The sequence below is a fragment of the Falco punctatus genome (genome assembly GCF_963210335.1).
Source record: "Falco punctatus genome assembly, chromosome: 11".
Taxonomy (NCBI): domain Eukaryota; kingdom Metazoa; phylum Chordata; class Aves; order Falconiformes; family Falconidae; genus Falco; species Falco punctatus.
In genome coordinates this window covers 27,965,377-27,991,899 of record NC_137591.1, presented here as the reverse complement: position 1 = coordinate 27,991,899, position 26,523 = coordinate 27,965,377, and the positions used below count along the sequence as shown (strand labels likewise).

Sequence of the window (26,523 nt, the reverse complement as noted above, 5' to 3'; positions counted from 1 at the left end):
GTGCGCTCTGTGTGGCTGCCTTTATTGGCCCCTCATCTGTTAAAGTTGTCACCTCCTGCCGTAATCCCAACTTTTCTGCACTGGGAGAAAGTTTGGTGGTAGAGCCCTTCCACAAAGCATGGGGTTGCTCACCAGTTGTGCTGTCTGCATCTCCTTTTAATGGGGGTCTCTAACCAATTATCAGCCAAACTGAAGATACTTGTTGAAAATTTAAAGAAAACTGATGATTCAAGGTGTGTTTTTTCTTGGATGGGGACGTTTAGTGTACTGTGAGGCGGCAGACGGCTTGCTGGGGAGCAAAGAGTGTAGGATCTGTGGATGGGCAGCTGGCTTGGATATGCGATTGAAATGGTGGGGAGCTGTCAACGGTGGCCAATGGCTCTCAGCTTGCAGAACCTCTTGCTATGGCTGGTGTTTTCCATGGAGTTAGGGGGGGACTGACCGAGCTGCAAGCTCTGACGTGTTTCTGGCTGGTGCCTGGCTCAATGTCCCCACATGAGATCTGGTGGTCCCCACAGGAGACCCAGGGGTGTCACACCTGACCCCCCAGCAGCCAGAGGGGCTGCAGCTGATCTGCTCTGGGTTATATCTGTAGGGTTTATTGACTTGGGCAAGAGAAGCAGGGTCTGCTTCGTCCTGCAAAACCTGCTGGACTTGGCCTTCTGATAGCTGAGCAATATAGCGAGGGGTCAGGACAGGTCCTGCTGCAAAGGCTGCGTTTGGCTGAATGAGGTCGTGTATCTTGTTTAAAGGTTTTGGTAACAGGTTTAGCGCTTCTGAAAGATGCTTTGAAAGGAGTCCTTTACAGGCATCTCTCTTTAGATGCTCAGATAGGAGCACAGCAAAGAGAAGTGTGTCTCTATTTCCCCAGCAGAAAGAGGGCTGCACCGTGGGCATGAGTGCGTACGTCCACCAGTTGTGTTGGCCTCTGTTCTTGTAGAAAGCAAAATGCTATGCTGATAGCTCTGTTTTCATCTAAAGTGCTTTTGCCTGTTAAAGAGAGACATGACAATGGAGAAGATGCCTGATATTATTTTCTCTTAAGCCCTTCTTAAATATTTTGGGCTGGTCGGTTTTGTTAATGTTTCCTAACTTATACGAGTTACCTGCAGATCCTGGGTTTCTGGAGGAAGATGTGCTGGGTAATGTTGCACCCCCTCTTGTCCCCAACACCCTGAGACTCTTTTCTATCTCCCAAACCAACCCAGCTAGCTTCAGGTTTTGGCTTACATTATTTATTGCTCTCTTCTTTATAGCAGCCTCTCTGGTAAAGCCAAACCTCATCTTGTTAAGCTAGGCTCCTTTGTAAGTCTGAATCTTAGATTTCTCCAGGTTCAGAAGAAGAACAACCATTTGAGGGTTTACAATCAAACTGAAAGCCAGAAGGAAACACAGCATTTCATTCTGGATAATTAATAGATTTTTTTGATAGAACAATAGCATTGGTATGGTTGTTGATATTTAGCAATAAGTGCTGTCACTAAAATTCTTCTTTTGAAATATAATTGTATTGAATTTGAAGCAAAAGGCATTTCAAGGCAAGCAAAACTGAACTGCTAGGCTGGGAGATATTGCAGCTAGACATTTGGATTTTGCAGAATTAGAACACTGCAGTGTGAAGAGCCTTCAAGGCGAGGGAGGCAAGAGTGATTTGAGAAGTATTTCAGTGTTACTGAATCTGCATTTCTCCCTGGTTATATACATACTACATGTGTATGGTAGCGGAACTTTTTTTACCTGTTTCCACGGTAAGTGAGTAGGTAGCATGCTCCTTCGGTGGAAAACCTTAGCATTTAAATAGACAAACTGGCGAGTTATTTCATCTCTGGATACTTTCACCTGCCAGAAAAAGAGTAATTTTTCACTTGCCCAGCTCAGTCTTTGGCCAAGCCAAGAACTGAAGCTGGGTCTTCTGAGTCCTTGTCCCGTGTCCCACAACAAGATCCCTGTCTTTCCCCTTTGTAGTTTGTGATTAATCGCCCAAGTCTCCTGATATTATTTCTGTTCTGCTCCCTGACTGTATGATTTGAAACTTTATAAACAGGCCATGGCAAATGCATGTGACATACAAAAATATGGGTATTCATCAAAGTAGCACAGCTGCTCCTGAAACAATGGTGCTGAGGAAGCCCATTCATACTAATTACAGCAGCACAAAGAACTGTGTCGCTAAATTTGCTGGCAGGTCCAAAAAATGTTTTGGCTTGACCTGAAACAGTCTCTTTTGGGGAAGAAGTTTTTGGCAAGTTGAAACATTTTAGTTTCACTCTAGAAGCTGCATTTGGTTTTGAAGCTAAGGATTTACTTCAAGTGGAAATTAAGAATTAGAAGATGGAAATGTTTCTTTTGAAGTGGGGGGTTGTTGGTTTTTTTTATCTTTAAGTGTGTGTGGGGAAGTCTCTTACTGCTAACAGTTTGATAAAAAGGAATAAGTGGGTGACCTGTTTTAATAGGGCTGGAGTGGGATTTTGGCAGCCTCTTCTCCTAAATCTGAACTCTTCAGCTGCTGAAAGATTCCTTGACTCTTCTGCAAGCGCTCAGGAAAATCGCCCCACCTGGGGGTCTGAAGCTTGGGGTCCAGGAGACCTGGCGCTGCTCTGCTTTGCTTCCAGCCTGATGTGCTGAGCAGGAACCCTGGTGAAGCCCAGGAGCTCCTCGTGTGGTGCTGCTGGCTGTGGGGAGCGAACGGGGGAAATTCTTCTAAATGTTGCGGAGCCCAAAAGGAACAAAGAATAATTACACTCTGCATACCGATATTTCCATGCACTCCTCTGATGGCACTCCAACCGCACAATAATATTTTCTGAAAATAGCATACTGATTTAGTAAGATCCTTTAATGTTTAGAAAGTCTGGAAATGCATAATTAAGGTATCCAGCCAATTCCCCCTTTTGCCTTGTAATTATTGTTTGTTCATTATCACCCCGAATGACTTCCACCACCCACTCAAGCTTAACTTTGCCCCGCAAATCTGTCAAAATAGAGACGCATATCAACATTGCAAATTGCTATTACAACAGAGGGAATGAACTTCCTTTTTCTCTCAGATGAATCAATTTTCAACATAATTTCACAATCGTGCAGTAGGTAGAATGATTTATTGCTGCACAATCTCTGCCTGCCTTTCTCTTCAAAACCTTACTCGCTCTAACCTCCAAGTTCAGCATTGTGTCGTGGGTCCCGAAAATGGCCCCAAAGAACGGCTGCAATTCGTAACATCCAACATCATACCGGTAAGGACCATTCCCAAAGCTGCCTGGCAGCTGGGGCAAGTGGAAGGATAGCAGCCTCACTCCAGACACCTGAATTTAGGTGAAAAAGCAAAATGTTTCCAACCCACAGCAACTTTGCTGACTTCAGCAGGAGCTACTTTGTTTTTACAATATGGTGCTCGTTCTGGTCCATGTGAGTTGATGGGGAAACTGCATTTCATGTTGTTTCAGTCCCTGCTTTTATTAAGCAGCCATTTGGATGACATATGGAAATTAATGTTATATTTAGGCATGTTCCTGTATGTCCATGAAGACAGCTACAAAACTATTTTTAACTCTAATACTTGTACTAATCCTCCTAAAACTCACCAAGGGGCACTAACTCTTCTCCAGCAGCAGAGGAAAACTCGGTCTGGTCTTTAGGGAGATATTTCTGGATAGGAAGATATTTGCCAGAATAACCTGTTCAGTTTACTCTGGTTCTGCTCTTATCTCAAGTTGCGCTGCCCTTCTTGCCAGCATCCTGCTGACTCCTTTGGCTTGCAGTACCCACAACCTTGCCGTAGCAAGTCCCAGGACTTGGCAAATGCCTTGAGCTGCTCAGGGCTCTGGCAAGCACCAGCAGATGTGTTGCAGATCTGTTCCAACACACATCTGTGTGGGGCTGTCCCTGTAGCGACCGTGTCAAAATCTGGGATGCTGCTGCTTGTGCATGCCCTGTGTGTTGTTCCAGGTGTTTTGTTTCCAGTTCCTGGGCTTGCAATACCTACCCACCGCACAAAGGTCTCCTGAGTGCATCAGCTCACCGGCAGCACCTCTTCTCTCTTTTAAGAAAGACTTTCTTCTAAGCCTTTATGGGACAGAGGAGCCATAAAGGCTGGGTTAATAGCTGACATTGTGGATGGGCCATCCAAGTTGCCAATGGAGATGCAAAAGCACCACTGAAAGCTCCAAGATTGATTTCTTCAGGAGCTTTTGCAGAGAGGCCAGAGGCAGTGTGCCAAGATCTCCCGGGATGGCTCCTGTCTGGGGTATTACTGCACATTCCTGTTCAAAACCCTTGTTCTAACCCGCTGGAATATTCCATGCTGCGGGATGTCTGCAGAAGGATCGGTACCATGCTTCAGGCACAGCCTCCCCCAAGGGCTGGCATGTCACAATAATGCAATTTCACAGCTTGATCCAGCCGGTGGGTGGGTAAGGAAGGAGCTCTCTGCTCCCCGTGCAGCTCCGTTCAGCAAGAGGCTTTCTGCTGGGATGCCAGCCCTGCTCAGGCTCAGATAATCCAGGGGAAGGGCCTCTATTATTGGTACTTTGTTATTTTTTTTTTTTTCTTTCTTCACAACCCCCCCTCCCCCCCACCCCGCCCCCTTGGGATCTTCTGCTATCCCACATCATCTCTAGGCCTTCCTTGGGAAGCTGCTCTACTTGTGATGGGATGCAGTATGTGGGCTGTATGCTCAAAGCAGCCTCTGCCCCCCCTACCTGCACTGCAGCCCAGCCCTGGGGCACACAGACCTATGTCCCTGCAGTCCGGGAGTGGAGCACATCCCATGGGTCAGAAGGATTTCTCCAGGACAAAGGAGTGAGATGGCTTCATCTCCTGGGTGGCCTGGACCCAGAGACATGCGTGCCTCGCTCTGCGGCTGTGCTGCGGGCAGCTCCGCTGGCCGGCATGCAATGATTATTACCTTGCATTCCTGCACTGCAGTGTAGTGATGACTGCAATTTATCAGGCTATTCCCTGGTGGACTGGATTTGACCTCAACTCTAGAGTGTCTCGGTGCTTCCAACCAGCTCCGCTCACGTGGTGCTCATGCCGGCTTTCCTGGAAGGCAGGCTGATCTGGCGGGAACTGCCTGACACATCGCCATCAATGCGCAATAACCTTTATTTAGGGAGGGGAAAAAAAAAAAGAAAAAAAAAACCCCCCGAAAAAAACCCTCACCCAACCTTCTGCCCACAATCCCATGGTAACCTAAGCAATATGGGCTTTAATGTCCAAAGAGCTTTCTCCTTTGGATGAGGGGGAGTTAATGGGTTTAGATTATTTGTGGTTATCTGGATTTCAGATTGACACCATAAATATTCAAACTCTGAACCTGGCTGGATGCAGCCGCTGTTGACTTTTGTATGACCTAGCTGGAAACTTTAAATCAGCTGTCGACTTGACTTTCAAGGGAGTGAAATGCTCCAAATCCACTAGATAGCATCTCCTTGCTATTTTATTACCTCCTGAGAACCTCACTTTGGTAGGGACCCAACTCCAGCCCCCTTTCAGAAAGAGGAGCTTTGTTAGCCTTGCAAAGTCATTAAACCTGCCATGTGGGAATAAGGGTGTCCTACCTTGTGGCAACACACAGGGCTTATTATATAGAACGTACATGATTAATATACAAGCAAAATGAGTCCAGATGCAAGCCTAGCATCGTGTTATTAATAGGCTAACATAGATCTCTATCAATGGTGCTCTCTGTTTGCTAGATCATACTGGATGCTGTGTGTTGGGTGGGTTTTTTTGGGTTTGTTGTTTTTCTGGTTTTCTTTTTTTTATTTATTATTATTATTATTTTTAAAGTGCTCCTTTGTCTTTTGAGTTCGATATATGTGGGGCTTCTCTGCAGGTACTGAGTACATTTTGCTTGTGATGTACAGTGTGCTGTTGTTGTGGTCAACAACTCACAGCTGGTTTGTAAGGTGCTGAGTAAGTCAGAAGTGAAACACTGTGAGCAGCTGTGACGACAGTTACGGCCAGCGGTGCCATGCCAGCGACCACAGATTGCTGTGCTGCCAAAAGGCCCTCCCCTGCCCAGTGGCTGAGAGCAGAGCTGCTCTCCAACACCAGATTCATCATAGCAAGCGGTGTGTTGAGGGCCACTGTCAGCTTAATGAATGTCACAGCAGCCATGGTGTCGATAAAGGTTGTGACCTTTGCTGAAGAAAGAGACCCAAACACCATTTAAGTAATTGCGTGGTGGGGGTTGGGGGGAGTAGTAATGATGTGCCTGGCTGCTTGGTGTCTGTGTCTTCTTCTGAAGAGCTGGACAGTGCATCCAGAGATGATGCTCTGAAAAGTCACAGAGGCAAAAAAGCGGGGCCAGACCTTTCACTGGAGTAGACTACTTGAGCAGGGGACCTGCCGTGTGGCTGGAGTCAAGACTGCCAACCCTCTGTGGCTCCACGGGAGATATTAGAGAGCTCTTTGCCTCTTCCCTCTGTTGCCTTGGTCCACCCTTCCAATGACATCGCTGAATTCAATTGCCTGGCTTTGAGGCTGGTCTGGTTTCACAGCGGTGTGGAGCACACAGATACCGACAGTCACGTGGCATGAAGGGGTCTCAGGTCCATGCAAAGTGGCCCAAGGTAGAAGCTGTTTCTGAAAATGCAGGGGCTGGCAAGTCTGGGCTGACAGCTTTTAGACTAATTGTTTTGATGGTCTAGTCCTCTAATGTAATGTTTTATTAGATCCAACAGATTTCTGTTCCAAATTCCCTGGGGAGGTCTCCAAAGTAACTGTTCAATGAATAGCTTTTCCCTGCAGCTAAGTGAGAGAGGCGCTGGCCATTGAGAGATTTTGGCAAACCAGCCCATCAAGGACTTGGAAAGGCTCTTAGTCCAACCGTACAGATTATCTCACGCTTCCCCTGCTCCTCCGGCTGGTACTGAAAGTGACCTTCTAGTGGCCAGGGCTGCTGCTCTAGGTCTTCATTGCATCTCCACCTCTGTCATGAAGGTGCCTCTTCCCGCGATTCCTGTTCTTTATGTGTTGAGATCCCTCTCTGTAGAAGATGTGCGCTCTCCCAGAGACCACGCACGGGGATTTGGAGGTCCCTGCGTGGCTGTAGCTGTCCTCCCGTGTCTCCAGCCCATGTAGTATCTCATCCCCAGCACGCAGGAAGGCAGTGGGGTCTTGCAGTGACGTTTTCCTCCGAGCTCACTCTTGGTTATGAAGATGTCTGGACTCTCTAATACAGATTTGCATGCCTTGTGCTTTTAATATCATGTATGAGTTGCTATCTGCCGACTAAGATTAATTGAATATGTAAAACAATAGGTGCTAAGAATTAATACGAGGCTTTGTAATACAAGATGACTTTTATTCTAGTTTGAATACTTCACACAGTGGCCATAAGTACATTAGTTTTATTGATCTATATTCATAGAATTATTTAAATGTACCCTCTGGTGCTGAGTGTCAGGGATTTTCCAATGCTTGCCACTATGCATTTTTCATCAGAGGCTAGCAAAGGCAGATCCAAACTTTGACTGCCCAGGCAAGATTAATTTCATCTTGACAGCCACAGCCGAACACAAGCAGAGTGTATTTTGCGAGCTGACCACTAGCCATGGTCTCGCACCACGTACCCTGGAGCAGTTTCCCTCCTTCAGGTTGTCCTGCACCATCAGCATTTCAGCGCTGCCAAGGTATGCTGGCTACCAAACGTGCTGGCTCCACCAAGGCTTTCCTTCTGCATTTTTGTTTTTTAAAAATGAAAATGGATCTGTTCCTATATATAGCTTAAACTCTTATATTAAAACCCTGTCTGTACTGTGCATACCAAACCTGGTCTGATCTTTCAAGGTCAGATGTTTGGTAAGTGCCAACTGTCTGTAGCAGGTACAACATTTCTTCCATCCAAATGTAACTGGGTTGCCTTTTATTTCATCAGATTTTTTTTTCTACTTTTGTCTGAAAATGCTCAATTCATTTTCTTGCCTTTCTCTAGTGAGGGATTAAAAAAAATATGAAAAAATGCCAGCAACTTCCTTAGTTTACAGGTAACTTAAGATGAAAAGAATTAAACTTCCCAGAGAAAAATGAAATGTGATGGGGTTGAGTATTTATAAGTGTGGCTAGGCAGGAAAGACAGCTTTCCCACAGGTTTGTCTTGAGGTTGGGTGAGGGGTGGGAGCTCTTGTAAACACCCTTTCCTGCACTGGGTTGCTTGTTAAGTCACAGGGAGTCTCAGGTGTCTACTAAGAGGCTGAGCTCATGCTGCAGCCTTTGCTCGAGGGAGGACACTAAGAAGGTGTCTGTCCTTTAGCTGACAGCCCAGTGAAACTAAAACTATCTGAGTTTTCTGTCTCTCTACCAAATTGGGTTAAAATTAGCTGACAGCTTCCAAAGCAATCAGAACACACAAGCCTACAGTGTAATTGCATAAGCCACTTTCCTTGAGAACCAAGCTGGAAAGCATCAGTAGGTTTTACAGCACTTATTATAACAATCATTTCGTGTCTAGTTCAATGTTCATGGTGCCATCTGAACATGAACTTCAGGAATGCTGGAGGGGTACATAGGTGCCTGGCCTCTTTGGGAGGATGTGTGCGGAGGTGTGTGTGCTGCAGCAGGAAAGCCTTTGGGATTTGGGAGCTGGGCCCTGCAGAGATGCTCGTCAATCCTGCCTATGTGGCTGTGCCTGGCGTTACCTAAAGCCTCTTCTGAATCTGGCGTTGGTCCCTCTGTTGCATCCTTGGGGGGGTGGAGGAAGAAGCTGTCAGGGGATGCTGTTGCTTCTCTGCTGTGTTGTCCTAGGGCTGCTGCTTCCCCGTGGGAGGGTTATGCCTCCAGCTTGCATCCTTTCAGGATCAGGGTCCCTTCTGGGCCTCGCAGCAGGGAAGCACTGCCTGGTTCCTTTGCCCTGACTCTGTTGAAAGCGGCTGCGGTGCTGTGCCCGGAGGATGCTGTGCCTCCGGGGTCGAGCAGGGGTAGCTGTCGCGTATGGCTGCTCCCCCTGCGTATGTCCCGCACTCCAGGGCAGGCTCAGAGCCCCACAGGGCTCTATTCTGCGTAGAGAGGTGGTCTGCAGTGCCTGCCCCCACCACTCCATGGGGGACTCGGGGGAGGATCTGTGCTTTCATTTTTTAATTATTTTTTTTTAATAGATGGAGGAGGAAGGCTGGAAAGTGGCCCTGGCATCATCTTCTCTTCCTCACTCAGCAGGGCTGGAGGCGGGAGCCGGAGCCGGAGCCGGGCTGAGCATCCCTCTCGTGGTCCAGAGCCAGCCTTTGCCCAGTGTGGGGACAGCTGACCCCAGACCCTGTGTCCCAGTGCTCGGGCCCTGCCTTGCGCTCCCAGAAGGAGGCTTTGGCAGCGGGTTCGTGAACTTTGCTATGTTTTATAGCCACTAGAGGGGGGTCAGAGACTGCTGCCTTGGGTTGCCTGCAGCCAGGCTGCCCGGGTGGGGGGCAGCCCGCGCGGGGGGCTCGGGCTGAGCCCCGCGGTGTGCAGCCTGGCCTTTCCTTGCCCTGAGTACGTTTTCAGCATCTTGCCCAACCTCAGCGGGAATTCCTTTGGGAAGGTCAGTGCTGTGAGCCGGGATTGTGCTGTCTGCATCTACTCTGCTTTGCCTCCCATGGGAATGCGGCTCCGTGGGCAGGGAGCACTGGGTTAGCAGGGAGTCACGCTGGGGAGCCCTTCTAGCCCACCGTGGATTTACCAGCTCAGGTCCGGTAACACTTTGTAACTTAGGAGCCAGCTGTTGTCACACAAAGACAGCCGTCTTGCTCGCACAGAAGCCTGGAACCACCTGAGGCAGGTCTGTGCCACAGCCCAGCGGGTCTTCTGGCTCCTGGGTGGACCCCCTGCTTCGTGCCCTGCTCGTGGGGCTGCAGAGTAGTAGTGGGGCAGGACTCCACCTCCCCAGCCCAGGCCATGTGGCATCAGCTGCTGGCGAAGGGGATGCACTGAGATGTGCCGAGGCTGTTGGGACCACTGGTGCTGGAGCACTTTCAGCTGGCCGGGAGCAAGGCTGTTTTATTGTCTCCAAAGCCAGGCATTTGAGGTACTGAATTTCCTTTGCTAGCAAAGCCCAAAGGAGTATTTTGTGCCAAGATGGGAAGAGATTTTCAGGACGCTTTTATAGCTCATTGTTTTTTCTCATGGGCCCCTATATATGACTTTTCTAAAGGGGGAGACAGTGCTGGGTTTTCCATTTCTAGGTGCTGTTCTCCAAACTCTGAGTGACATGAGCCGTAACACTTGCTAGCTTCTCACGGATGCCTTGGCAAGACTCGGTCAACTTCTGAAGAGGGAGAAAAGGACAAAGAGAATTTACGATTGCCTTGAGCAGAGCCTGGCACAGCATCAAGAGGGGGTTTTTCTTCCTGGGAGCAACACACCTCTGCTGCCATTGCATGGTGGATGTTCCTGCTGATTCTGGAGCCAGATTCAAAAGCAGGTGTCTTGATGGCATCAAACCAATCCTCTAAGGTCCCCTGTACTTGTTGCTGAGAGCACCCAGACCCTAACACATCATGGGAACAGTCTGTTCTCTGCGTCACTGGATAGTGATGGGGACTGGTTGTGTTAATGGATGGGAAGGATTTGGCCTCTCCACTCCTTGGCCTCGTCACAGCTCTGGGATCATTTTAAGTGCAGGGCTGTGGATTATAAATTATACAGCATTTATAATCAGGAAAACATCTGCTGGGTGCTCTTTCCAGTGGACAGGGCCAGCCGAAGGCTCCAGGACACGATGCGTAGGGGTTGCACCAATCGCCACCTGTCTGCTCCTATAATCAAGTTGATTTTTTATGATCTTGACATCAGCTTTCAAGATGCATGATCTATGTGTTTATTTAGCTGTCTTTCCTGGCGTCCCTTAGTTTTGAACTCCTGTAAATCCTCCCACAGTTGGATTTCTGCACTTTTCAGAGATTACGTTTCCTGACAGTACATTTCTCCTTCCCCCTCACTTCGTTGACAGCTCAGGCAAGGCTCCAGGGACCAAAGTGTTCAAACCTGGCTCTGGAAAGCTGAGCTCTGACACAGGCGGGTCTAACTTTCCAGGGGCCAAGCAACTGGTGCTAGTGTAGGTGGGAGAGGTGGCCCAAGCATGCTGCTTTGAGGCTGGAGTCCCCCTCCAGGTTCGAAATCTGGTCTAGGGGATGTGTCATCCTCCAGGACTTGCTGGCTGGACACAAGGTGGTCTCCATGAGGGGACCTGCTCAGGTCCTGCCTCTAGGCCAGGAAGGTGAGTGGAGTTGATGCAGCCAGAAAAGCAACTTTTTGTTAAAAAGCCAAAATTCTGGCGACTGTGGAGTAAGAATTTTGCAGCTCTATTTGTTCGGGTCCCAGTAGCTCTTGTCTCAATAAGAGTTAACCCATGCAAGAGCTTCCTGGGGGTCCCAGCTCAAATGATTCCCAGAAACACCCTGTCATAAACACCCTCATTTTTCACAAAGCCGTATCTTCTTCTGTCCCCTTCTTTTGGGGAAATACAGCTAATGCTGAACTCCACTGGCTTCCAGATGCGTACAGATGGATGAATACTTGCATGTTACTAGTTGCTTTTTGTGCTTTTTCCTACCAGCAAAGCAGGGATTGTTGAGAAGAGCTACAGCCGAGAGACCTACCAGCTCTGTGGGGATGCTTCCTACAACCTGTAGGCTCTGACTCCAGCAGCTGGGGGTACATCTCCGTGAAACAGCGAGGTGAGTGGGAAGGCTTAATATGGGCTAATCTGGCTTTCCAGGTGGGGATCACAACCACCCTCCATTTCCCAGCTGGTTCTAACACCCTTTGCTTACTCCTTGTCCACTTTCACCCCTCTGGCCTTTTTCTTATCCCCCTTGCAGGGGGTCTTTTGCCTGGCCCTCACCCCACGTGCTGCCTGCCCCAGTCCCTCCTTTCCCTGCTCTGATATGGAGGAGGATGAGGGGAGACTTCCAGGATCCTGAGCCAACCTGGCTCTGCCCCATGTGGTGCCTGTGGCCTTTGAGCCCTGCCTCTCCCCAAACTTCCCAGCCACCACTGACCCATGAATTAATTTCTTCTCAGCATTAATACCTCTAGAAGCAGTTTCCTGCTTGACTGCCTGCTAAAGCCTTCCCCATCTCTCGCACAAGATCCCTGACTCCAGCAGGTCCCATGCCTGGTATTTTTCCAAAGCCAACGTGAACTTGTCTCTGGTGCAAGTTAGTATTCGCAGCCCTTGCACTCGGGCTTAGCTCAGGTGGCATTCTCACCTGCTGCTAAACCTGCTTCTGAGCTGCAGTAGCACTCAGAAGTGTCCACATAAAATGGATTTAAAATTTACGTGTCTGTCAGGACATCATTTCCAAGGTTTGCTGCCAGGGCCCAGTGGTACCCATAGCTTCACTCGCCTCACAGTGGGGACAGTGCTGCCTCTTTCTCAGTGGAGCAATTTTAAGTGTCCAGGAGGGACAAAGCTCCTGGTGAGGGTCCAGTTTTCCATGGGGTTGGGCTAAAACCTTTTAGTTTTTACCCACTAAGTATCTGGCTGGGCAGCTGAACATGTAGACAGGTGACAATGCCCCATATCTGTATGACAACCGGATACATTAGCTGTCTGTCACCACTGTGCTTAAGTGAAGGATGCTCTGGCTGCACCCTTGTGCTGTGAGCTGGTAGGAGATTGTTTTGTGGGGCTGTGACTGTGAACCCCCCAGACATCGTGAGGAAGGCAGAGAGCATGGTCTAGCTGATGTCTCAGTGCCAGCTTCTCCTCCCCATCCTTCCTCACGTGCTTTTCTCTGCTAGGTCCTCTCAGCCATCCTCATCCAGTTCAGGAAAGGGGGCGAGAAGAATTGATGACTTACCGTGAGATGATTTACCTCTGTGTGTAACGAGATGTAAAAGGATCTCTTTCACACTAGGCTGGAGGTTTGTCTTTATGGACATCTCAAAGCCTTGGCCTTGAATGGAAACCCGTCTCCCGCTAGCAGAAGATTGGATACACCTCATCATCACTTGTGCATATTTTTGCTTGCCAGGCAATTGCAGGAAAACAAATGAAGAAAGATTGATCTGTAGGTCTTAATTTTATGGGCTTGTGTGGAATCCACCTCCCATCAATTTACCGACGGTGGTTAGAAGAGCCAACATCCTTATCATTCCCCTCATCGTGGCTGGGAATTATCTGCCAAATGAGCTATCCCTCTATAAGGGTGTTATCATGTAGGAGAGTGAAGCGGATTTGCACCTCTGATGGCTCTGTGGTTATTTATATTGCATTAGTGCCCAGCTGAAGCCTGGGTCTTGTTGCATTGCTCCTCAGGAGAGAGATCTCCCTCTGCAAAATTGCTCCAGGTGGAACAGGGAATGGAAGTGCCCTGGGAGCAAACAGGTTGCATGGTAAGGCAGCTGCGGGTTCAGAGCATGGGGGTCTTCGCTGCTAGGTAGCTACTGACCCCTCCATACCAGGCTGCTTATCCACAGTCACGTGTAGTTGGAGTCGCCTTTGCCCTTGTAGGCTGCTTGAACTATGCAAAGGCCTTTCTTGTCTCAAGTGGGAGCACTTCGCATGCGGGTGCTCCTTTCAAAAGTGAGTGAGATGGAGCTCGGTCCCACCGTGAACTCCCCGTTGTCACCCTGCTTTTTGCAGGGCGGTTCGGTGCCCACCGTGCTCGGTGCAGGGCTGGTGAGCCTTGCCTAGCCTGGCTTTCAGCGCCAGCCTGTTCCTTCCCATCTCGCAGCTCCAGAGCTAGCCTGCTAGCAAGAGCTGGTGACGTGGCTTCCTAGTGGTGTCACTGCCAGATTTTGCCCTCCAGGTCTCATCTTTGGAGCCAGTACCCATATTAGAAATGCAGTCCCTCTCTTTCCCCTTTTTTATTTTTTTTTAAAAAGTATCACAGAAAACTAAGGCACAGAGAAATAGAGCCCTTTGCCCAAGGTCACTTACCAGCTGCAGACTCTGGAGTGAGAGTGCCCTGATTTCCTGGCTTTGTGTCACAAGTGTGAGTGGCTCCTTGCTCTGATGACAGTGAGGGCTTTACAGTAAGGGAGGGGGAAAAAAAGTGCTGTATTTCAACATGCTTCTTGCTCTGTCCCTGAGTGCATCCCCCAGGGTGAGAGTGAAGTCAAGAGGCTGCTGTGAAAGGGTTATAGCCGACCTCTGATCACAACCGATTAATGACAGCCCCAGGGAGCGAGAGCCCTTGAGCTGGCAGGAAGGAGGTGAGTACGAAAAAGCGAAGTTTTAAATGCAGCAGTCGAGTCCAACATAGAGCACCAGCAGGGGAAACAGCTGTGCTTGGGCACATGGCAGCAGGGCAGAAATGGAGAGGATTTCTCCATCCATCCCCAGCAGTCTGGGTCCAACCCTTCATTCAATCATCAGAAATCTGCTATGATCAGACTTGTTGCTCTGAATCAGCTGGTGATGGTTTGAGGCTTTTTAAATTTAGTTGTTTAAATTAAGCAGAAAAAGAAAAAAAATGTTGTGAGGGTGCATTAGTATTTAACTCCAAACAGATGATAGCAACAGCGTGTGGCTTCTCCCCAAGAGGGTGAAGAGCGCTGTTGTCAGACCAGGGAAATGGAAGCAGAGCGTCAGGACGGGGTGAGCAGGGTCAAGACCACGAGGAGCCCCTGCTTCTCCCCGCGCCGCCATGCATCCAGCTTTGTGCTGGACTCAGCAGAAATCTTCCCTTAACGTAATTAAAGGATGAGCAGAGATGGCTGCGAGAGGAGGCGGCTGTTTACGAGCTCGAAGGAGGGCATGCCGGGAAGATGCTCCATTCCCCTGCTCGAACTGCTGCACAGGAGCACGACCCCCGGGCGAGGATGTGCGTGGCGCTCGGATGCTCTCCAGCTCTGCCACGAAGGGCTGAAAGCAAATTGGCTGTTAATGCAGACAGCGGCCAGCTTGACTCAACACTCCCGTGCTACGGGCGGGATGGATGAGGAAACCCATGCTCCTTCTCTAACAGGTCCGAGCCCGCTTGTTAGACCTGGTCAATAGTTTGCTGTCAAAAGCAATTCTCTGTCAAACAGGCATTGTTTTTTTTCTTTTCTGCCAGAGCAGAATTTTTCTCAGAACATGTCAATTTTCAGCCAAATTTTTTTGCTTTTGGTGTTTGTTTTTTTTTTTTTTTCTTTTTTCTTGCTTAAATAGCAGCACTGAAAACAACATGGTTGTCAGCTACTGAAATCTGAATCTGAAGGCTCAAGCCAGCAAGGTCTCCAAGTGTATTTTTGATTTTATGTCAAAAAAACCCAAAAAAGTGGAATGGAGGAACTGATTATCACGGTGGGAAAATGTGTGTTAAAGAATGTCAGGAAAATTTCTGAAGGCTTAGTGTCTCTTAAGTCTTTTTGCCGGTCTGTAGTTGTAAGTCTGGGAATAGTTCAGATAGAGCAGAGTGCTTGGGGACAGGGAAGGTGGTAGCCCAGGTCTGGTGACCTCCAGAGGTCCCTGCTGATGTCTCGTTCCCTCTGTGGGTTTATACCTGGATTACGGGGCCTGCCATGTCTTCCTTGCTGGTTCAGCTCAACTGGCAACGTTTGCACTCAACGTTAAACACAACAGCTCCTCAGAAGAATGGAAAATGGGCTGTCTGGAGAAATGCTGCCTGCTTAGGAAAGCTTTGTGTAGGGTCTGTGCTCTGTCTCATAGGGCTTGGAGTGGTTGGCGTGGCTGACGGAGGTGATGGGGATCCAACTGCCGAGCCACCCCAGAGGAAGCACAGTGGTGAACTCTTTGTCCTGCCCTGGCCCATCAGGTGTCCACCTGGTTCTGCGTGAGCATCTGTGGTGTCTCTGGCAGTACCATGGTTTCAAGTGCCGACACTTTGGCTCATCGGTCTGGGACCCACGCGTGGATGTAGCCAAGATGCACACAAAGGATGCAAGGACCACACCAGGACCCAGAGGCTGGAGGATGCCTTGTGCTTTGCGGGTGCACGGAGGTGGGGGAAAGCTGATGGGGATGGGTTGGGAGAGGTCCCATATGCATTGGCTTGGCAGGGCTTTTGGGTCTTGCCAGAGTTAATGCAGGGAGTGTGTGTGCGCCTCTCGTGTGTGTTTATGCATGCAAAGAAGTGCCTGCTGGGGAAGGAGTGGAAGGCTTGTGATTTATCATTGCTCTGTAATGGGTGCCTTGCTTCTAGTGAAAGAGGTCAACATCCCTGAGAGATACCAAACCCCCTCCTTATTAACGTCCTGTTACAGCTAATGGCTTGGGGTAGGGCAAGCAGGTCTTACAAGGAAGGCATTAAAGAGCAGTGCTACTTGGAAGGGAAGCCAAAGAATTTACAGCAATATTTACACAGAGGCTCTCCCCAGAGATAAGGAGAAACACAGTCAGCTCAGCAGATAAGCAGAGCTGTGGGACTAGGCGGAGCAGGCACTGTTGTTTGTGCATCCTCAAGTTCGACAGGATCAAAAGCCAGAGCTATGTGGTGCGGGAGAGGGGGATGCGGTCAGGACCATATGTACCAGCTGGGACCCAGCATCTGGGAGGCACAGACATGGTGTTAGTTCAGTGTCTGGCAGTGAGGAATGGGGCCAGCAGCTCTCCCTCGTGCTCCTAGACCTAAGCCCCAAACCTGGGTTTGAAGGTATAAGGATCAACACAGGCTAATGAATGCAACTGCTTGTCCTGGTGAAGACGGGGAGCTCTGGCCCAGGTTCATGTCCCTGGCAACCACCATCTTCCCTGGCCACCATCTGCTTCATGAGCTGCAGCCTGACAGTTGTTTCTCCAGCGGGTTCTTCTAGTGCATCCCAGCTCTGTCTTCCAGAGCCCTGCCTTGACCCCACCTGGCCGTGTCCTGGGGAAGCCCCAGGAACCCATCTCACAGGCAAAAGGAAAAAGGCAAACCCTCCCCATTTCCTTGGAGGTGAAATATAATTCCTTAACAACCACGTGTGCCAGAACACAGGTTGTGCAAGATCACCCAGGCTGGGGAGCAAGCAAGAAGCTTCAGGTCCTTCCTGTCCAGCTGCGGTTGTGGCCAGGTCCCCCCTCCCTAGTGCTTTAGCTCCGGACTCACGTTTTCACACCCCTTCCCTGCTTGCTCCGACAGACCTGTGGTGCAGCTGCACTCGATTGTCCGTCTCCTGTGCAGGCTGAAGATCCCTCAGACCATCCTCTGCCTCCTCCATCCGCTTCCTGGCAGACAGGTCAAAATCTCACATCTACCTGCCTCATCAAGCAACATCTCCTGGTCCTGCTGAAGACAAAAGGAGTTTAATTTGTTTTCTCTCATTGACAGCACTAGGCTTTGGATCCAGCCTTGTCTGTGGTAGAGAAACCAAGTAGCCCCCCATGCAGCAATCCATAATGAGAGTGCCCAGCCTGCTCCATGTCCCCTTCCTGCATCAACCAGAAACCTCCCTGTGCCTCCCGTCTCACTCCTGGCTTCTTTATGTGCTCAAATCACCCACGGCCACCACCTCATCCTGTGCTAGACCACATCTCCACTTCACCGACCTCCCCAGCCCCTAATAGCGCTTGGCCACTGATCTCCGAGCACTCCATCCATCATTTGACTAGCACATTATTTATTTACCATGGGGGAGAGAAGGGAGTTGGGTTGTCTGGAGAATGTATTAAATTTTCATTTGTTCTCATTGATTCCTGAAAGGAAATTGCTGAGTTATGCCATCAAGGTGGACTAGTTACAATATGGAGAATATCTACTAGAGGGGGGTGCTGGATGGAAAATAGGGACAGAGTTAAGGTTGTTTTGAATATTAAATTAAAATTATGGTGACCATTTAGCTAAGCAGCCTCATGAAACGTATCTGAGCGTGTTTGCTCTGCTTCCCTTAGCCTCTGCTCTAGCTGCTTGCCCAGGTTCTTGCTGGTTTCTCTTGCCGTATGTGACACACGTGGTATTGCTTCCTCTGGGCTGTTGGGTGAGTAGCGCTCTCTCGCAGGTTTCTCCACTGACTCCAAAGCGCCGTGAGTGCACGTAGGGGCAGCTGCCGGTGAGGGCTTGTCCCCCATCTGCGGGAGCTGATCAGCCTCTTCCAGCTCATCCCGTTCAGTTTGGAGACAGTTGTCTTAAGTGTTTCTTCTCCAGACATGTCTGGGTTCTCTCCCTCTGAATTTCTGTTGTGGTAGTTAGCACGTTATTCATAGCAATTTTTTGCTCATTTTTTTAGTATGTACTGATACAAGTTGCAGAAAAATACTGACTTTTGCACAGGACTTCTTGTCATCTAAACCCTGCTCACTCTCCCTTCCCAGCCAGAACGGGCATCTCAGCCAACCATGACGCTTATGGTTCAGGTTTTCTATGCTTTGAAGCCCCCCAAGGTCTGACTTGGAGCCTCAGCTGGAGACTGGCTTGCATTACTTCATCTTAGACCGATTTCCTATCCAAGTTCAGCTAGAGCTGTTGTTCAATCCTGATCAGACCGCAGGGCTGACCTAACCTGCTTTCAGAGAACATCTTTAGTGGAAACAGTACAACCCTCTCACGTGAACAAGATGGTCATGCAGTTGCCCTTGAGGAAGGGTCTTGCGGCTGGGATTTTTGAGGACAGACACATTTGCTGGGTTAAAATAGCAACCTGTGTCTTGTGATGTCCGAGGACTGTGGGCTGGCAGAAGGTCGCCATGTCTCTGAAGAGGTCACCTCCACCTCTGGCCCCTCTGACCCCCGTGCTGCCTCCTGGCACAGCAAGCCCTGGATGTGGGGAAACGCGGCGTAGAAGCAGAGTGTTTTTACTGGGGTTTTATTTTTGCAGTCTGGAGGATAATCAGGGGTCCTCGAGTTTCTGTGGGAGTTGAAAGAAAGGACAGAGCAAACTGGCACTGTTCCCAGTCCAAAATGTTTTCACTAATTGCAATGCAACCTTCCTTACAAGAGAGAGAGACTGCAAATACCACCGGCAGTTTAATTACCACTGCTGGTTCACATTGATCTTATTTATGTTGCTCCCAGTGCTGCGTGTGTGTGTGTGTGTGTGTGTGTGCGCGCGCGCGCGGCAGGAGCGGGTTGTGTAGGGAACCGTGAATGGCTGGAGGGGGGGAACTAAGGAGCGTATGTCTGTTTATTTGGGGGTGTGGGGTCTTTCCAAAGAGCCCTGGTGTACCGGACAGCTGTGCCCCAATACCTGCCGGTGGCGTGGGTGGGAAAGAGACCGTGTGAAGGTGAACGCGGGTGCAGGGGACACGTGTCGGGGTGAGATCTGTTGGATTCCCGGGCCTGTTTCCCAGAACCTGTTTGGCTCAGCCACGGCTCTGGCTTAACTCTGAGACCCGGCGGCGGATTGCTTCCCCTTTGCTAACCTTCCCCTCCTCGAACGCAATGCGTTTCCTCCCCATCCCGAAGGGGAGGAGAAAGCGGCACGGGAGGAATCCGACATGAGCAGGCTGATGGCTGCCGTCCCAGTGCAGGCTCAGCAAATGGGGCTCGTGATGGATGAATGTGCAGGGCAAGAAGTAATAAAATGGGCCCCAGTCATGTAATCTTCCATTAAAATGAAATGCATACCAGAAATGAGGCATTTCTGCAGCTTGTACCATCTCCCACGGAAGATCATGAATAAAAGAGGCAAGTGTACTGTTGACAGATGCCGGCATGCATAAAGGACAGTTCCTATAAAGGCAAAGCCCCGGCTAACAGATGGACTAAAGATGTGAGATGCAGGAAGATTTACCAGTCTAAATAATTCAAGGGAATGTCGTATGGGGAGGCAGTGCTGGAGAGGGGAGCCGGCAGAAGGTACAGATGGAAAGGCAGGCCAGGCCTTTCCCACAAACCCATTAAGAACGTCGCTTGTCTGAGTGACAGTATGTCACACAAGGCACCGGCAGAGATGGGTGGATTTGCCTCCAGCACTTCTTCTGCAAGGTCAGGAGAAGAGGTAATCTCAAAGGTTGCAACTTTTTGAGGGCATGCTTTGCCTCCTGCAAGGCTGCTTTCTCCAGCCCTCCTCCTCTTCCTCACCATCCCTTCGCCTGCTGCTGGGTAAAACGGGAGCACAGGGGAGACGCTGAAGCCACGAGTGGAGGGTGGAGGTGGCAAAAGCGTTCAGTGCTCCCATTGCTCTTCTCTGCCTTGCTCCAGGTCCCTGGTGGTCCTTTGGACTTTGAAGGTACCTGGGGGGCCAGTGCTGGGTGCCCGTGCCCTTTGCGGGGCACCTTTAACTCTGGCTGCCTGTGGGAGGGTGGGCAGGGCCAAGTGCAAGAGGAGCCTTGGTGTGACACTGAAAGGTGGATGCATTTTTGCGGGCAAAGGGATGCTTGTGTGCCCGGGTGCTGTGCAGGAGGGAAAGGGCTGCAGTTAGCGGAGCGGCCGGCACAGTGAGCAGAAGGGATGCTGGAGCTGTGTTTGGCAATTTAACAGCACCCCAAATAGATGACTGGGAGCTGCCGTGTGGAACACAGCTCCTTCAGACCTTAGTGCCTGAACATGGTCCCTCTTGGGCTGGGTGGCCTCACCAGTGCCCTAGTTGTGTTTGTAGAGATGGGCTGCTGGCGTGCACAGGGCAGCTTGGCGATGCGGGAACACTGCACATCCAGCTCTTACAGCTGGGAAGTGGGAGCGTTGGGCTTATCTGCAGGGCGTGGGTCCCCTGGCGTGACCCTCCGTGCCTGCGAGTGCAGAAAGTTGAGGGGTTGATATTTCGCACTGTGAGTGGGGCTGCCTTGGCTGTCCCCTCTTGGGGGCTCAGGTCCTCTATGTACACGTCAGTCCGTGGGCTCAAACACTGGTGGGGCACTTAGTGGCCTTGTGGAGCTTGATGAGGGGACGTGGCTGCTGAGTGCCAACAGAGATGTTACTGTGCCCCAACGCCAGGGCGATGGGAGCTGGAAAAATTGTGTGAATCATCATGGCCATCAGGATGAAGGCTGAGAAGGGCTGGCTGAGGCGTTACAGCTTGTCGGGAGGGTCTTGGCAGCATGGGATGCAGGGTATGAGCTGATGTAGGGAAGTGGCACAGAGGACAGAGCATCACAGGGGCTGAGCTCATCACTTCTGGGGCACCCAGGCCGCCTCTCCCCCTGCCCCCCAGGCAGCCTGGGATTGGCTTGGTGAACATGAGACATTTTGGGGGAAGGGGGAAGATAAAGAGCAAGATGTAGAGGGTTAGATAGAAGTCAGCAGCAGCTGCTTGGCAGAGATTGTTCGTGCTCTCCGCTCGGAGAGGACGCCTTCCCCGGGCTCGTCAGCCGTCTGCAGCACGGCGATTAATCATTGTTGTCAGAATCCCTAATCCTATTCAATGGAAAACAAACAGTGCGGCATCCAGCCCTGTGCTGAGCCCAAGCAATTAGCATGTTTACATGGACTGGGGAAGCTCAACAAAGAGTGGCCAACGGGGGCCATGGGAAATGAACCCTTGTCAGCCCCTGATGTTCAAAGTGCCCCGGGATCCCCGGGCTCTGACCCAGGCCCAAGCTTGGAAATGGGGCTTGAAGCAGTTGCACGCAGCTACTTGCTACAAAAAAATGATTTTTCTTGATTTGGGCTCAGGGCTGTGCGAGTGTGGGGAGCTGGTGAAGTGGGGAGCTGTGTGTGATATGGACAGTCAGCTGGGGAAACGGGGGAGATAAGAGGTTTGCTCCTGCTTTGGCTTTCAATCAGTAGCAAAAGTAGCAGCCAAAGCCTTCGCAATTCCAGCAAACTCAGCCCTGCTGCCAGCCCCTTGTTCCTGTTCCTCCTGCCCCTCTCCGGGCCGGGTGCTGGAGCTACATCTCTCTGGCTGAAATTAGTTTGATGTTTTGTGCTTTGGTTGAGGGATGAGCTCTGCTGGGGCCATGCAGGAGCAGCATCCCTGGTGTACTAGGGCTGTCCCGGCGGGCTCAGGCCCCTCACATAGAGTTCAAGGAAGTTGGAGAGGTTACAAGGAAAGATGTGGGACTAAACAGATACGTGCCTGTCCCCTGTGCGTGTCCACGGTGGCTTGCAGCAGCTACCACACATGAAACTGTCTCCCAAATCCAAGAACAACCCGATGCTTCCTTCAAAGGCGATGGTGATGATCTACGAAGGAAAGGGCCCTCTGAGCTTGGCTGTGATTTCTGCTCCTGACACGTGAACCTGAACCAGCTCGACACCAGCCAGCCCAGTACCTGCAGCCGGACATGCCCAGGTGAGCTGAGCGAGTTGCAGTGGCAGTGCTTGTGTTGCCACAGGGGCCCTTGGCCACCAGTGGGTCCGTATGGACCCCTGTGAGCTGCAGCTGGCACGGGCTGCCCTGTCTGAGCACCTCTGCCCTGCGTAGGGACCCCTGCCCTGGCAGCCCTCCCTCTCTGGCCCTTCGAAGTGCCCTCGCCCCTGGCAAACCCATTTTCTGCATTGCCCTGCATGCAGATTCTCTGGACAACCTCCACCTGTGCTAGCCCCCATCCCAGGATCGCTCCCAGGGCTGGACAAGCTGCATTTGGGATGATGTCTGAGACACCCGGGGGTGCACAGCGGGGCATCCCCTGCGTGGTTTGTCCATGCAACAGGGAGGCTGAGACCCGCTCTTCCCTGCCCAGCTCCCTGGGGAAGAGGCTTAGACCTTGCTAAGGGCTGGTGGGGAGACCCAGGGGTCCTGTCCATCGCTGACCCAAGGGTCTGCCCAGGGGACACGCGGGGAGGGTTAGTCCTGCATTGCAGTCAGCAGGTGCTGGGTATGCAGAAAGAAATACAAGTGAGGATTATTTAACCGGAGCAAACACGATCTCAAACAGCAAAGCAAGGGGAGCGAGATCTAAGCTACGTTTCGGTAGAACCTACCAGAACCCAGGCAGTGGTCTAGTTATGCTGGCAATAGCAAAACCAGAGTTTATGTTTAAGCTTCAAGTGACCTGTGGAGCTTCTGGGCTTGGGAGGGTAGGAGTGAGACAGCCCTCAAGTTCTCGATCCCTCTTGAAATGAAGGGGCTTTCCTGGGTACGCAGCTTTCCTGCTTCCCACCCAGAAATACATCTGATTTTGGGGGGTGGAAAAAAGAGGATTGATTCAAATAAAAATGTATTTGTATGAGAAAATTATTTCCTTCCATGAGAAAACACATAGTTTGAGGCAAATTTATAGCTTTGGCCTGGTCATTAATATCTGGTTGTCAAAAAGTATTGGTTTGAACAAAAATATGTTGTAATAAAAATGCATTGTTTTGAAGAAATTTATTGTCCCCATGAAAACCTATTCAATTCAGAAAGATATGTTGATTTCAATGAAAATCTATTTGTTTTAAGAGACAGAGAGAGAGAGAGAGAGAGAAGTTGCACTCAGCTGAGAACCTGGGCCTTCTCTCTGCACAAATCTCCCTGCAGTCCTGTGGTCGTTAGGATGGGGAAACCTGGAAAATCAACAACCGGGCAGCGAAGGAAGCCTGCAGGTCCTGCCTGCCCGGGGCTCCTGCCCCTGCTCAGTGGTCATCCTCCCAGCCAGAGGAAGGTGGCCCGGCTCCCCCAGGGTAGTGAGAGGCACGTGGTGGTCTCTGTTCCTTATGGACTGAATGGCTTCTCCCCAGACCAGCTCTCCTCACCCTGCAAACCTTATGCTTGTTCACTAAATGCAGATCCCAAGAGGTGGGTGCTCGTGTGAACCCACCTCCAGCTGCTGCGGGAAGGTGCAAATTTTGCAGGTGACCTGAGAAAAGCACACAAGACCCTCATCTCTGCCTTCACCTCTCAAGCCAGGCCACACGTGAGCGGCAAGTATGGGTGTCGATGAGTACCTGGAGGTGAGACAGAGGTGTGCATACTGCTACTCCATGCTGCTACTCATAATATTTCTGCTTCGGTGCGGCGGCACGAGGCAAGGGCCCCTTTCGGCTAAGGGGAGCTGCGGCTTTGTGGTTCTCCTGGCCTTGCTCCGGTGTTGGCTCAAGATGGGGCTAAGGTTTGCTATCCAGCCTAAGCCTCTTTCCCTGCCAGCGGGGACTGGATAAAATTCGCTCTGAGCTCGAAAGCCATAATGCCGCCTTAGCCGGGATTATGAGAGGAGCCACCACGGTATCACCTGAAATCCAGCTCCCGGTGCCTCCAGTTTAAAACAATCAGCACATGTTTGCAATGGGCTTTTTCTTTCATTATGCTCCAACTCTGCTATTTAATCAGCTTCTTCCTTCCTCTGTTTGTACAAGGTATCGCTCACTCATATTAAAGGTGAGGGGGAAGGGAAGGTACAGGATAAAAAAAATAAAAAATAAAAAAAAATCACCTACCCAAGAAATGTCACTGCCGCGGTGTTATTCCCTCCCTGCCAACACACGCTCAGGTTCTGGTGTCAATGGAAAGGTTGCCTCTGATTAATATTAATAAAGAATTAGAGCTGTGTTTGTCATGATCACCTCATTTGGTATTGCTCTGTGTGGCAGGTGAAGGCAGAGGAAGGAAGAGGTCTGCATGACATTCATTAATCATTTCATCAGGAAAGAGTTCAAAGCAAAGCCCTGCCTTAACAAGGGCTGCAGGCAGGGATGAGGCCATGTTTATTCAGATGTTCCTCCTTAAGCCTCTGACCTCCTGCCTGGTCAGCTGCTGTGGGCCTCCAAAGCTAAGATGCTCTTTTACAATCCAGGGCATTCTACCCCCAAACATGGGCTGCCTTGGTCATGGCTGGGTCAAGGTGATGTTGTATGGAAGCCTGTCATAGGTCCACCATTGGTATCTCTGTATCAGTTAAAAAATGACTCCTCAAGGAGCATCCTTGGTTCCCCTTTGAGTCAAGAAGCTTAAGAAAAGGTGATGAGACCATACGTTGAGAAGCTGTATTTCTCTCAGGTGGTAACGCTTTTTCTGCATGTTGGGATGAAAAACTCCTCGGGCAGGGACTTCTGCTTGGTCTATAGGTGAGCTGTGTCCAGGAGCTGGAGATACTTGTGAGACATCATGATCACTGGGAATTCTTGGAGTAAGCCCTGGGAAGGCGTGTTCTATCTCCAAGACAAGGCAGTAGGGACATGAGCAAACTTAAGCATTAACTCTCAGAGGGTTCCTTGTCCATCTGTGGGACAAAAGATGGTTCCTTCCACCTAAAAATAAGTGCCTAAGTTGGGGGACCCCAGATACCCTTGCTCCACTGACTAGAAGACCCTACAGAGAAGCATACACTTAGACAACTATTAGGTGGTTCAAGTTCAGTGCCCTAAACCCCATATGCAGCACCTTTACAGAGCTTCTTCGGTAGTAGACCAGACCTGCCTTTGGCACACGGGGCGGTCGGGAGCACGAGGGTGAGTTGCAGGAGTGCAAGTTAGTGTATTTTATGCAAGTGGCTCTGGCTGAGGATGGCACTTTGCTGTGGGATCACAGTACCCGTGTCAGTCTTGGCTGACGTTAGCATGCGGGGCCTAATGCAGGCCATTTATCTAGACTTACGGTGGTATTCTGTTTCTTAAACGTGTGGAGATTCCCGTAAATCTTGGCTTAAACACATCTGTGTGTGGCCAGAACTGGGCTCTGCTTTTTTCTGTTCTACATTTTCTGGATCCAAGACCAGAAAGCTGTGCACGCATACATATGGCAAAAGCTCTTTGTATCAAGAATTTACTGCTCAACCTTCTTCTTGCTCCCTTTTCCTCCTTTTTTTTTTTTTTTCCTTTGGTGGATGCTATTTATTATTCAAATGTGGGGAGAGTCGAGCCAAGTGGTGCATTGCTCTCATTAATTATTCTCTGGGATTAAGGAATTGATTAAAACCATATCTCCCTTAATCCTGTTTTATTAATTTTATATTCTTGGCAAAAAAGAAGAAAAACAACAACCCCCCAACCCTCTTTACAAAGGGATCATGCAGCTTTCTGCTGGGACCCTGAGAACAGGAGGTCTCTGGTGTTCCATGGATGCTCGTCTTTTTAATTTGATAAAATAAATTAGCACAGGATTAGAGCCTTCCTGCACAGCATAGCTCAACTGTGGTTACCACCTTAAGGGAGGCATTAAGCATCTTTTTGGTTGCGCTGAGGTGAAACGGGAGCGTGCCAGCCCCTTTGCTCCTGTGAAAGAGAGACCCTTCCTCTCGGTAGCAGCGTAACTCGTGGCCTCTCACCCCCACCCTTGGCCACTGCCAAAGGGGCTGCCTTTGGCCAGCGACAAGTTTTTTGTTGGATGAGGTGGACGATGCCTGCTCAGATGCATGCATGAGCCCATCAGCTCGTTTCATATAGCAGCCACAGGTGAGAACGGTAATTAGCTTCTTCCTTTTGGGATATTATGAAGATGTAAATGAGATGGCTTTCTCTAAGACAGGAGAGACTCTGTTCCTGAGAGTGAAGGTTTGGTCTGGGAAAAACAGCAGAGGGAGAATGGGAAAATGGCAGTGGCGCTTTTGCAGGTTTTGTCTCCTTTTCATGGCAGAGGTGCTCCAGCTGGTGCTGTCATCAGGACCTTAACGATGTTTCTGGCACAAGAGACATGGGGAGGCCAGGCTGTGAGGGAGCAACCTGTGGCTACAATGCAGATTTCATGGCCTCCAGACTGCTGGTTTTATGTGGCTACCAGAGAGGAGGGAAAGGACAATGGTGTGTGTGACTGAATGACCCATTCCTTGGACAGAGGGGAACCTGCACTGGACTTCCAGGAGCAGGATGGAACTAGTCCCAAAGGGGCTGAGGTTTGCAAGGCACAAGGAGCTGGACCGTGAGAGCTGGGCGCAGCCCCTCCAGGCTC

At 50.2% G+C, this 26,523-nt stretch overlaps 1 protein-coding gene across 1 annotated transcript in view; it reads left to right on the top strand.

Annotated features, from left to right (window-relative positions):
• Window positions 1-26,523, top strand: part of LOC308071680 (uncharacterized protein) — a 133,498-nt gene that overhangs the window by 73,264 nt on the left and 33,711 nt on the right. The window contains exon 5 of the mRNA XM_080407480.1: window positions 11,528-26,523. This exon is cut by the window's right edge and continues 33,711 nt beyond it. Coding sequence (XP_080263606.1) covers window positions 11,528-11,603 — 76 coding nt within the window. The 3' untranslated portion in view covers window positions 11,604-26,523. The remainder of the gene's footprint in view (window positions 1-11,527) is intronic.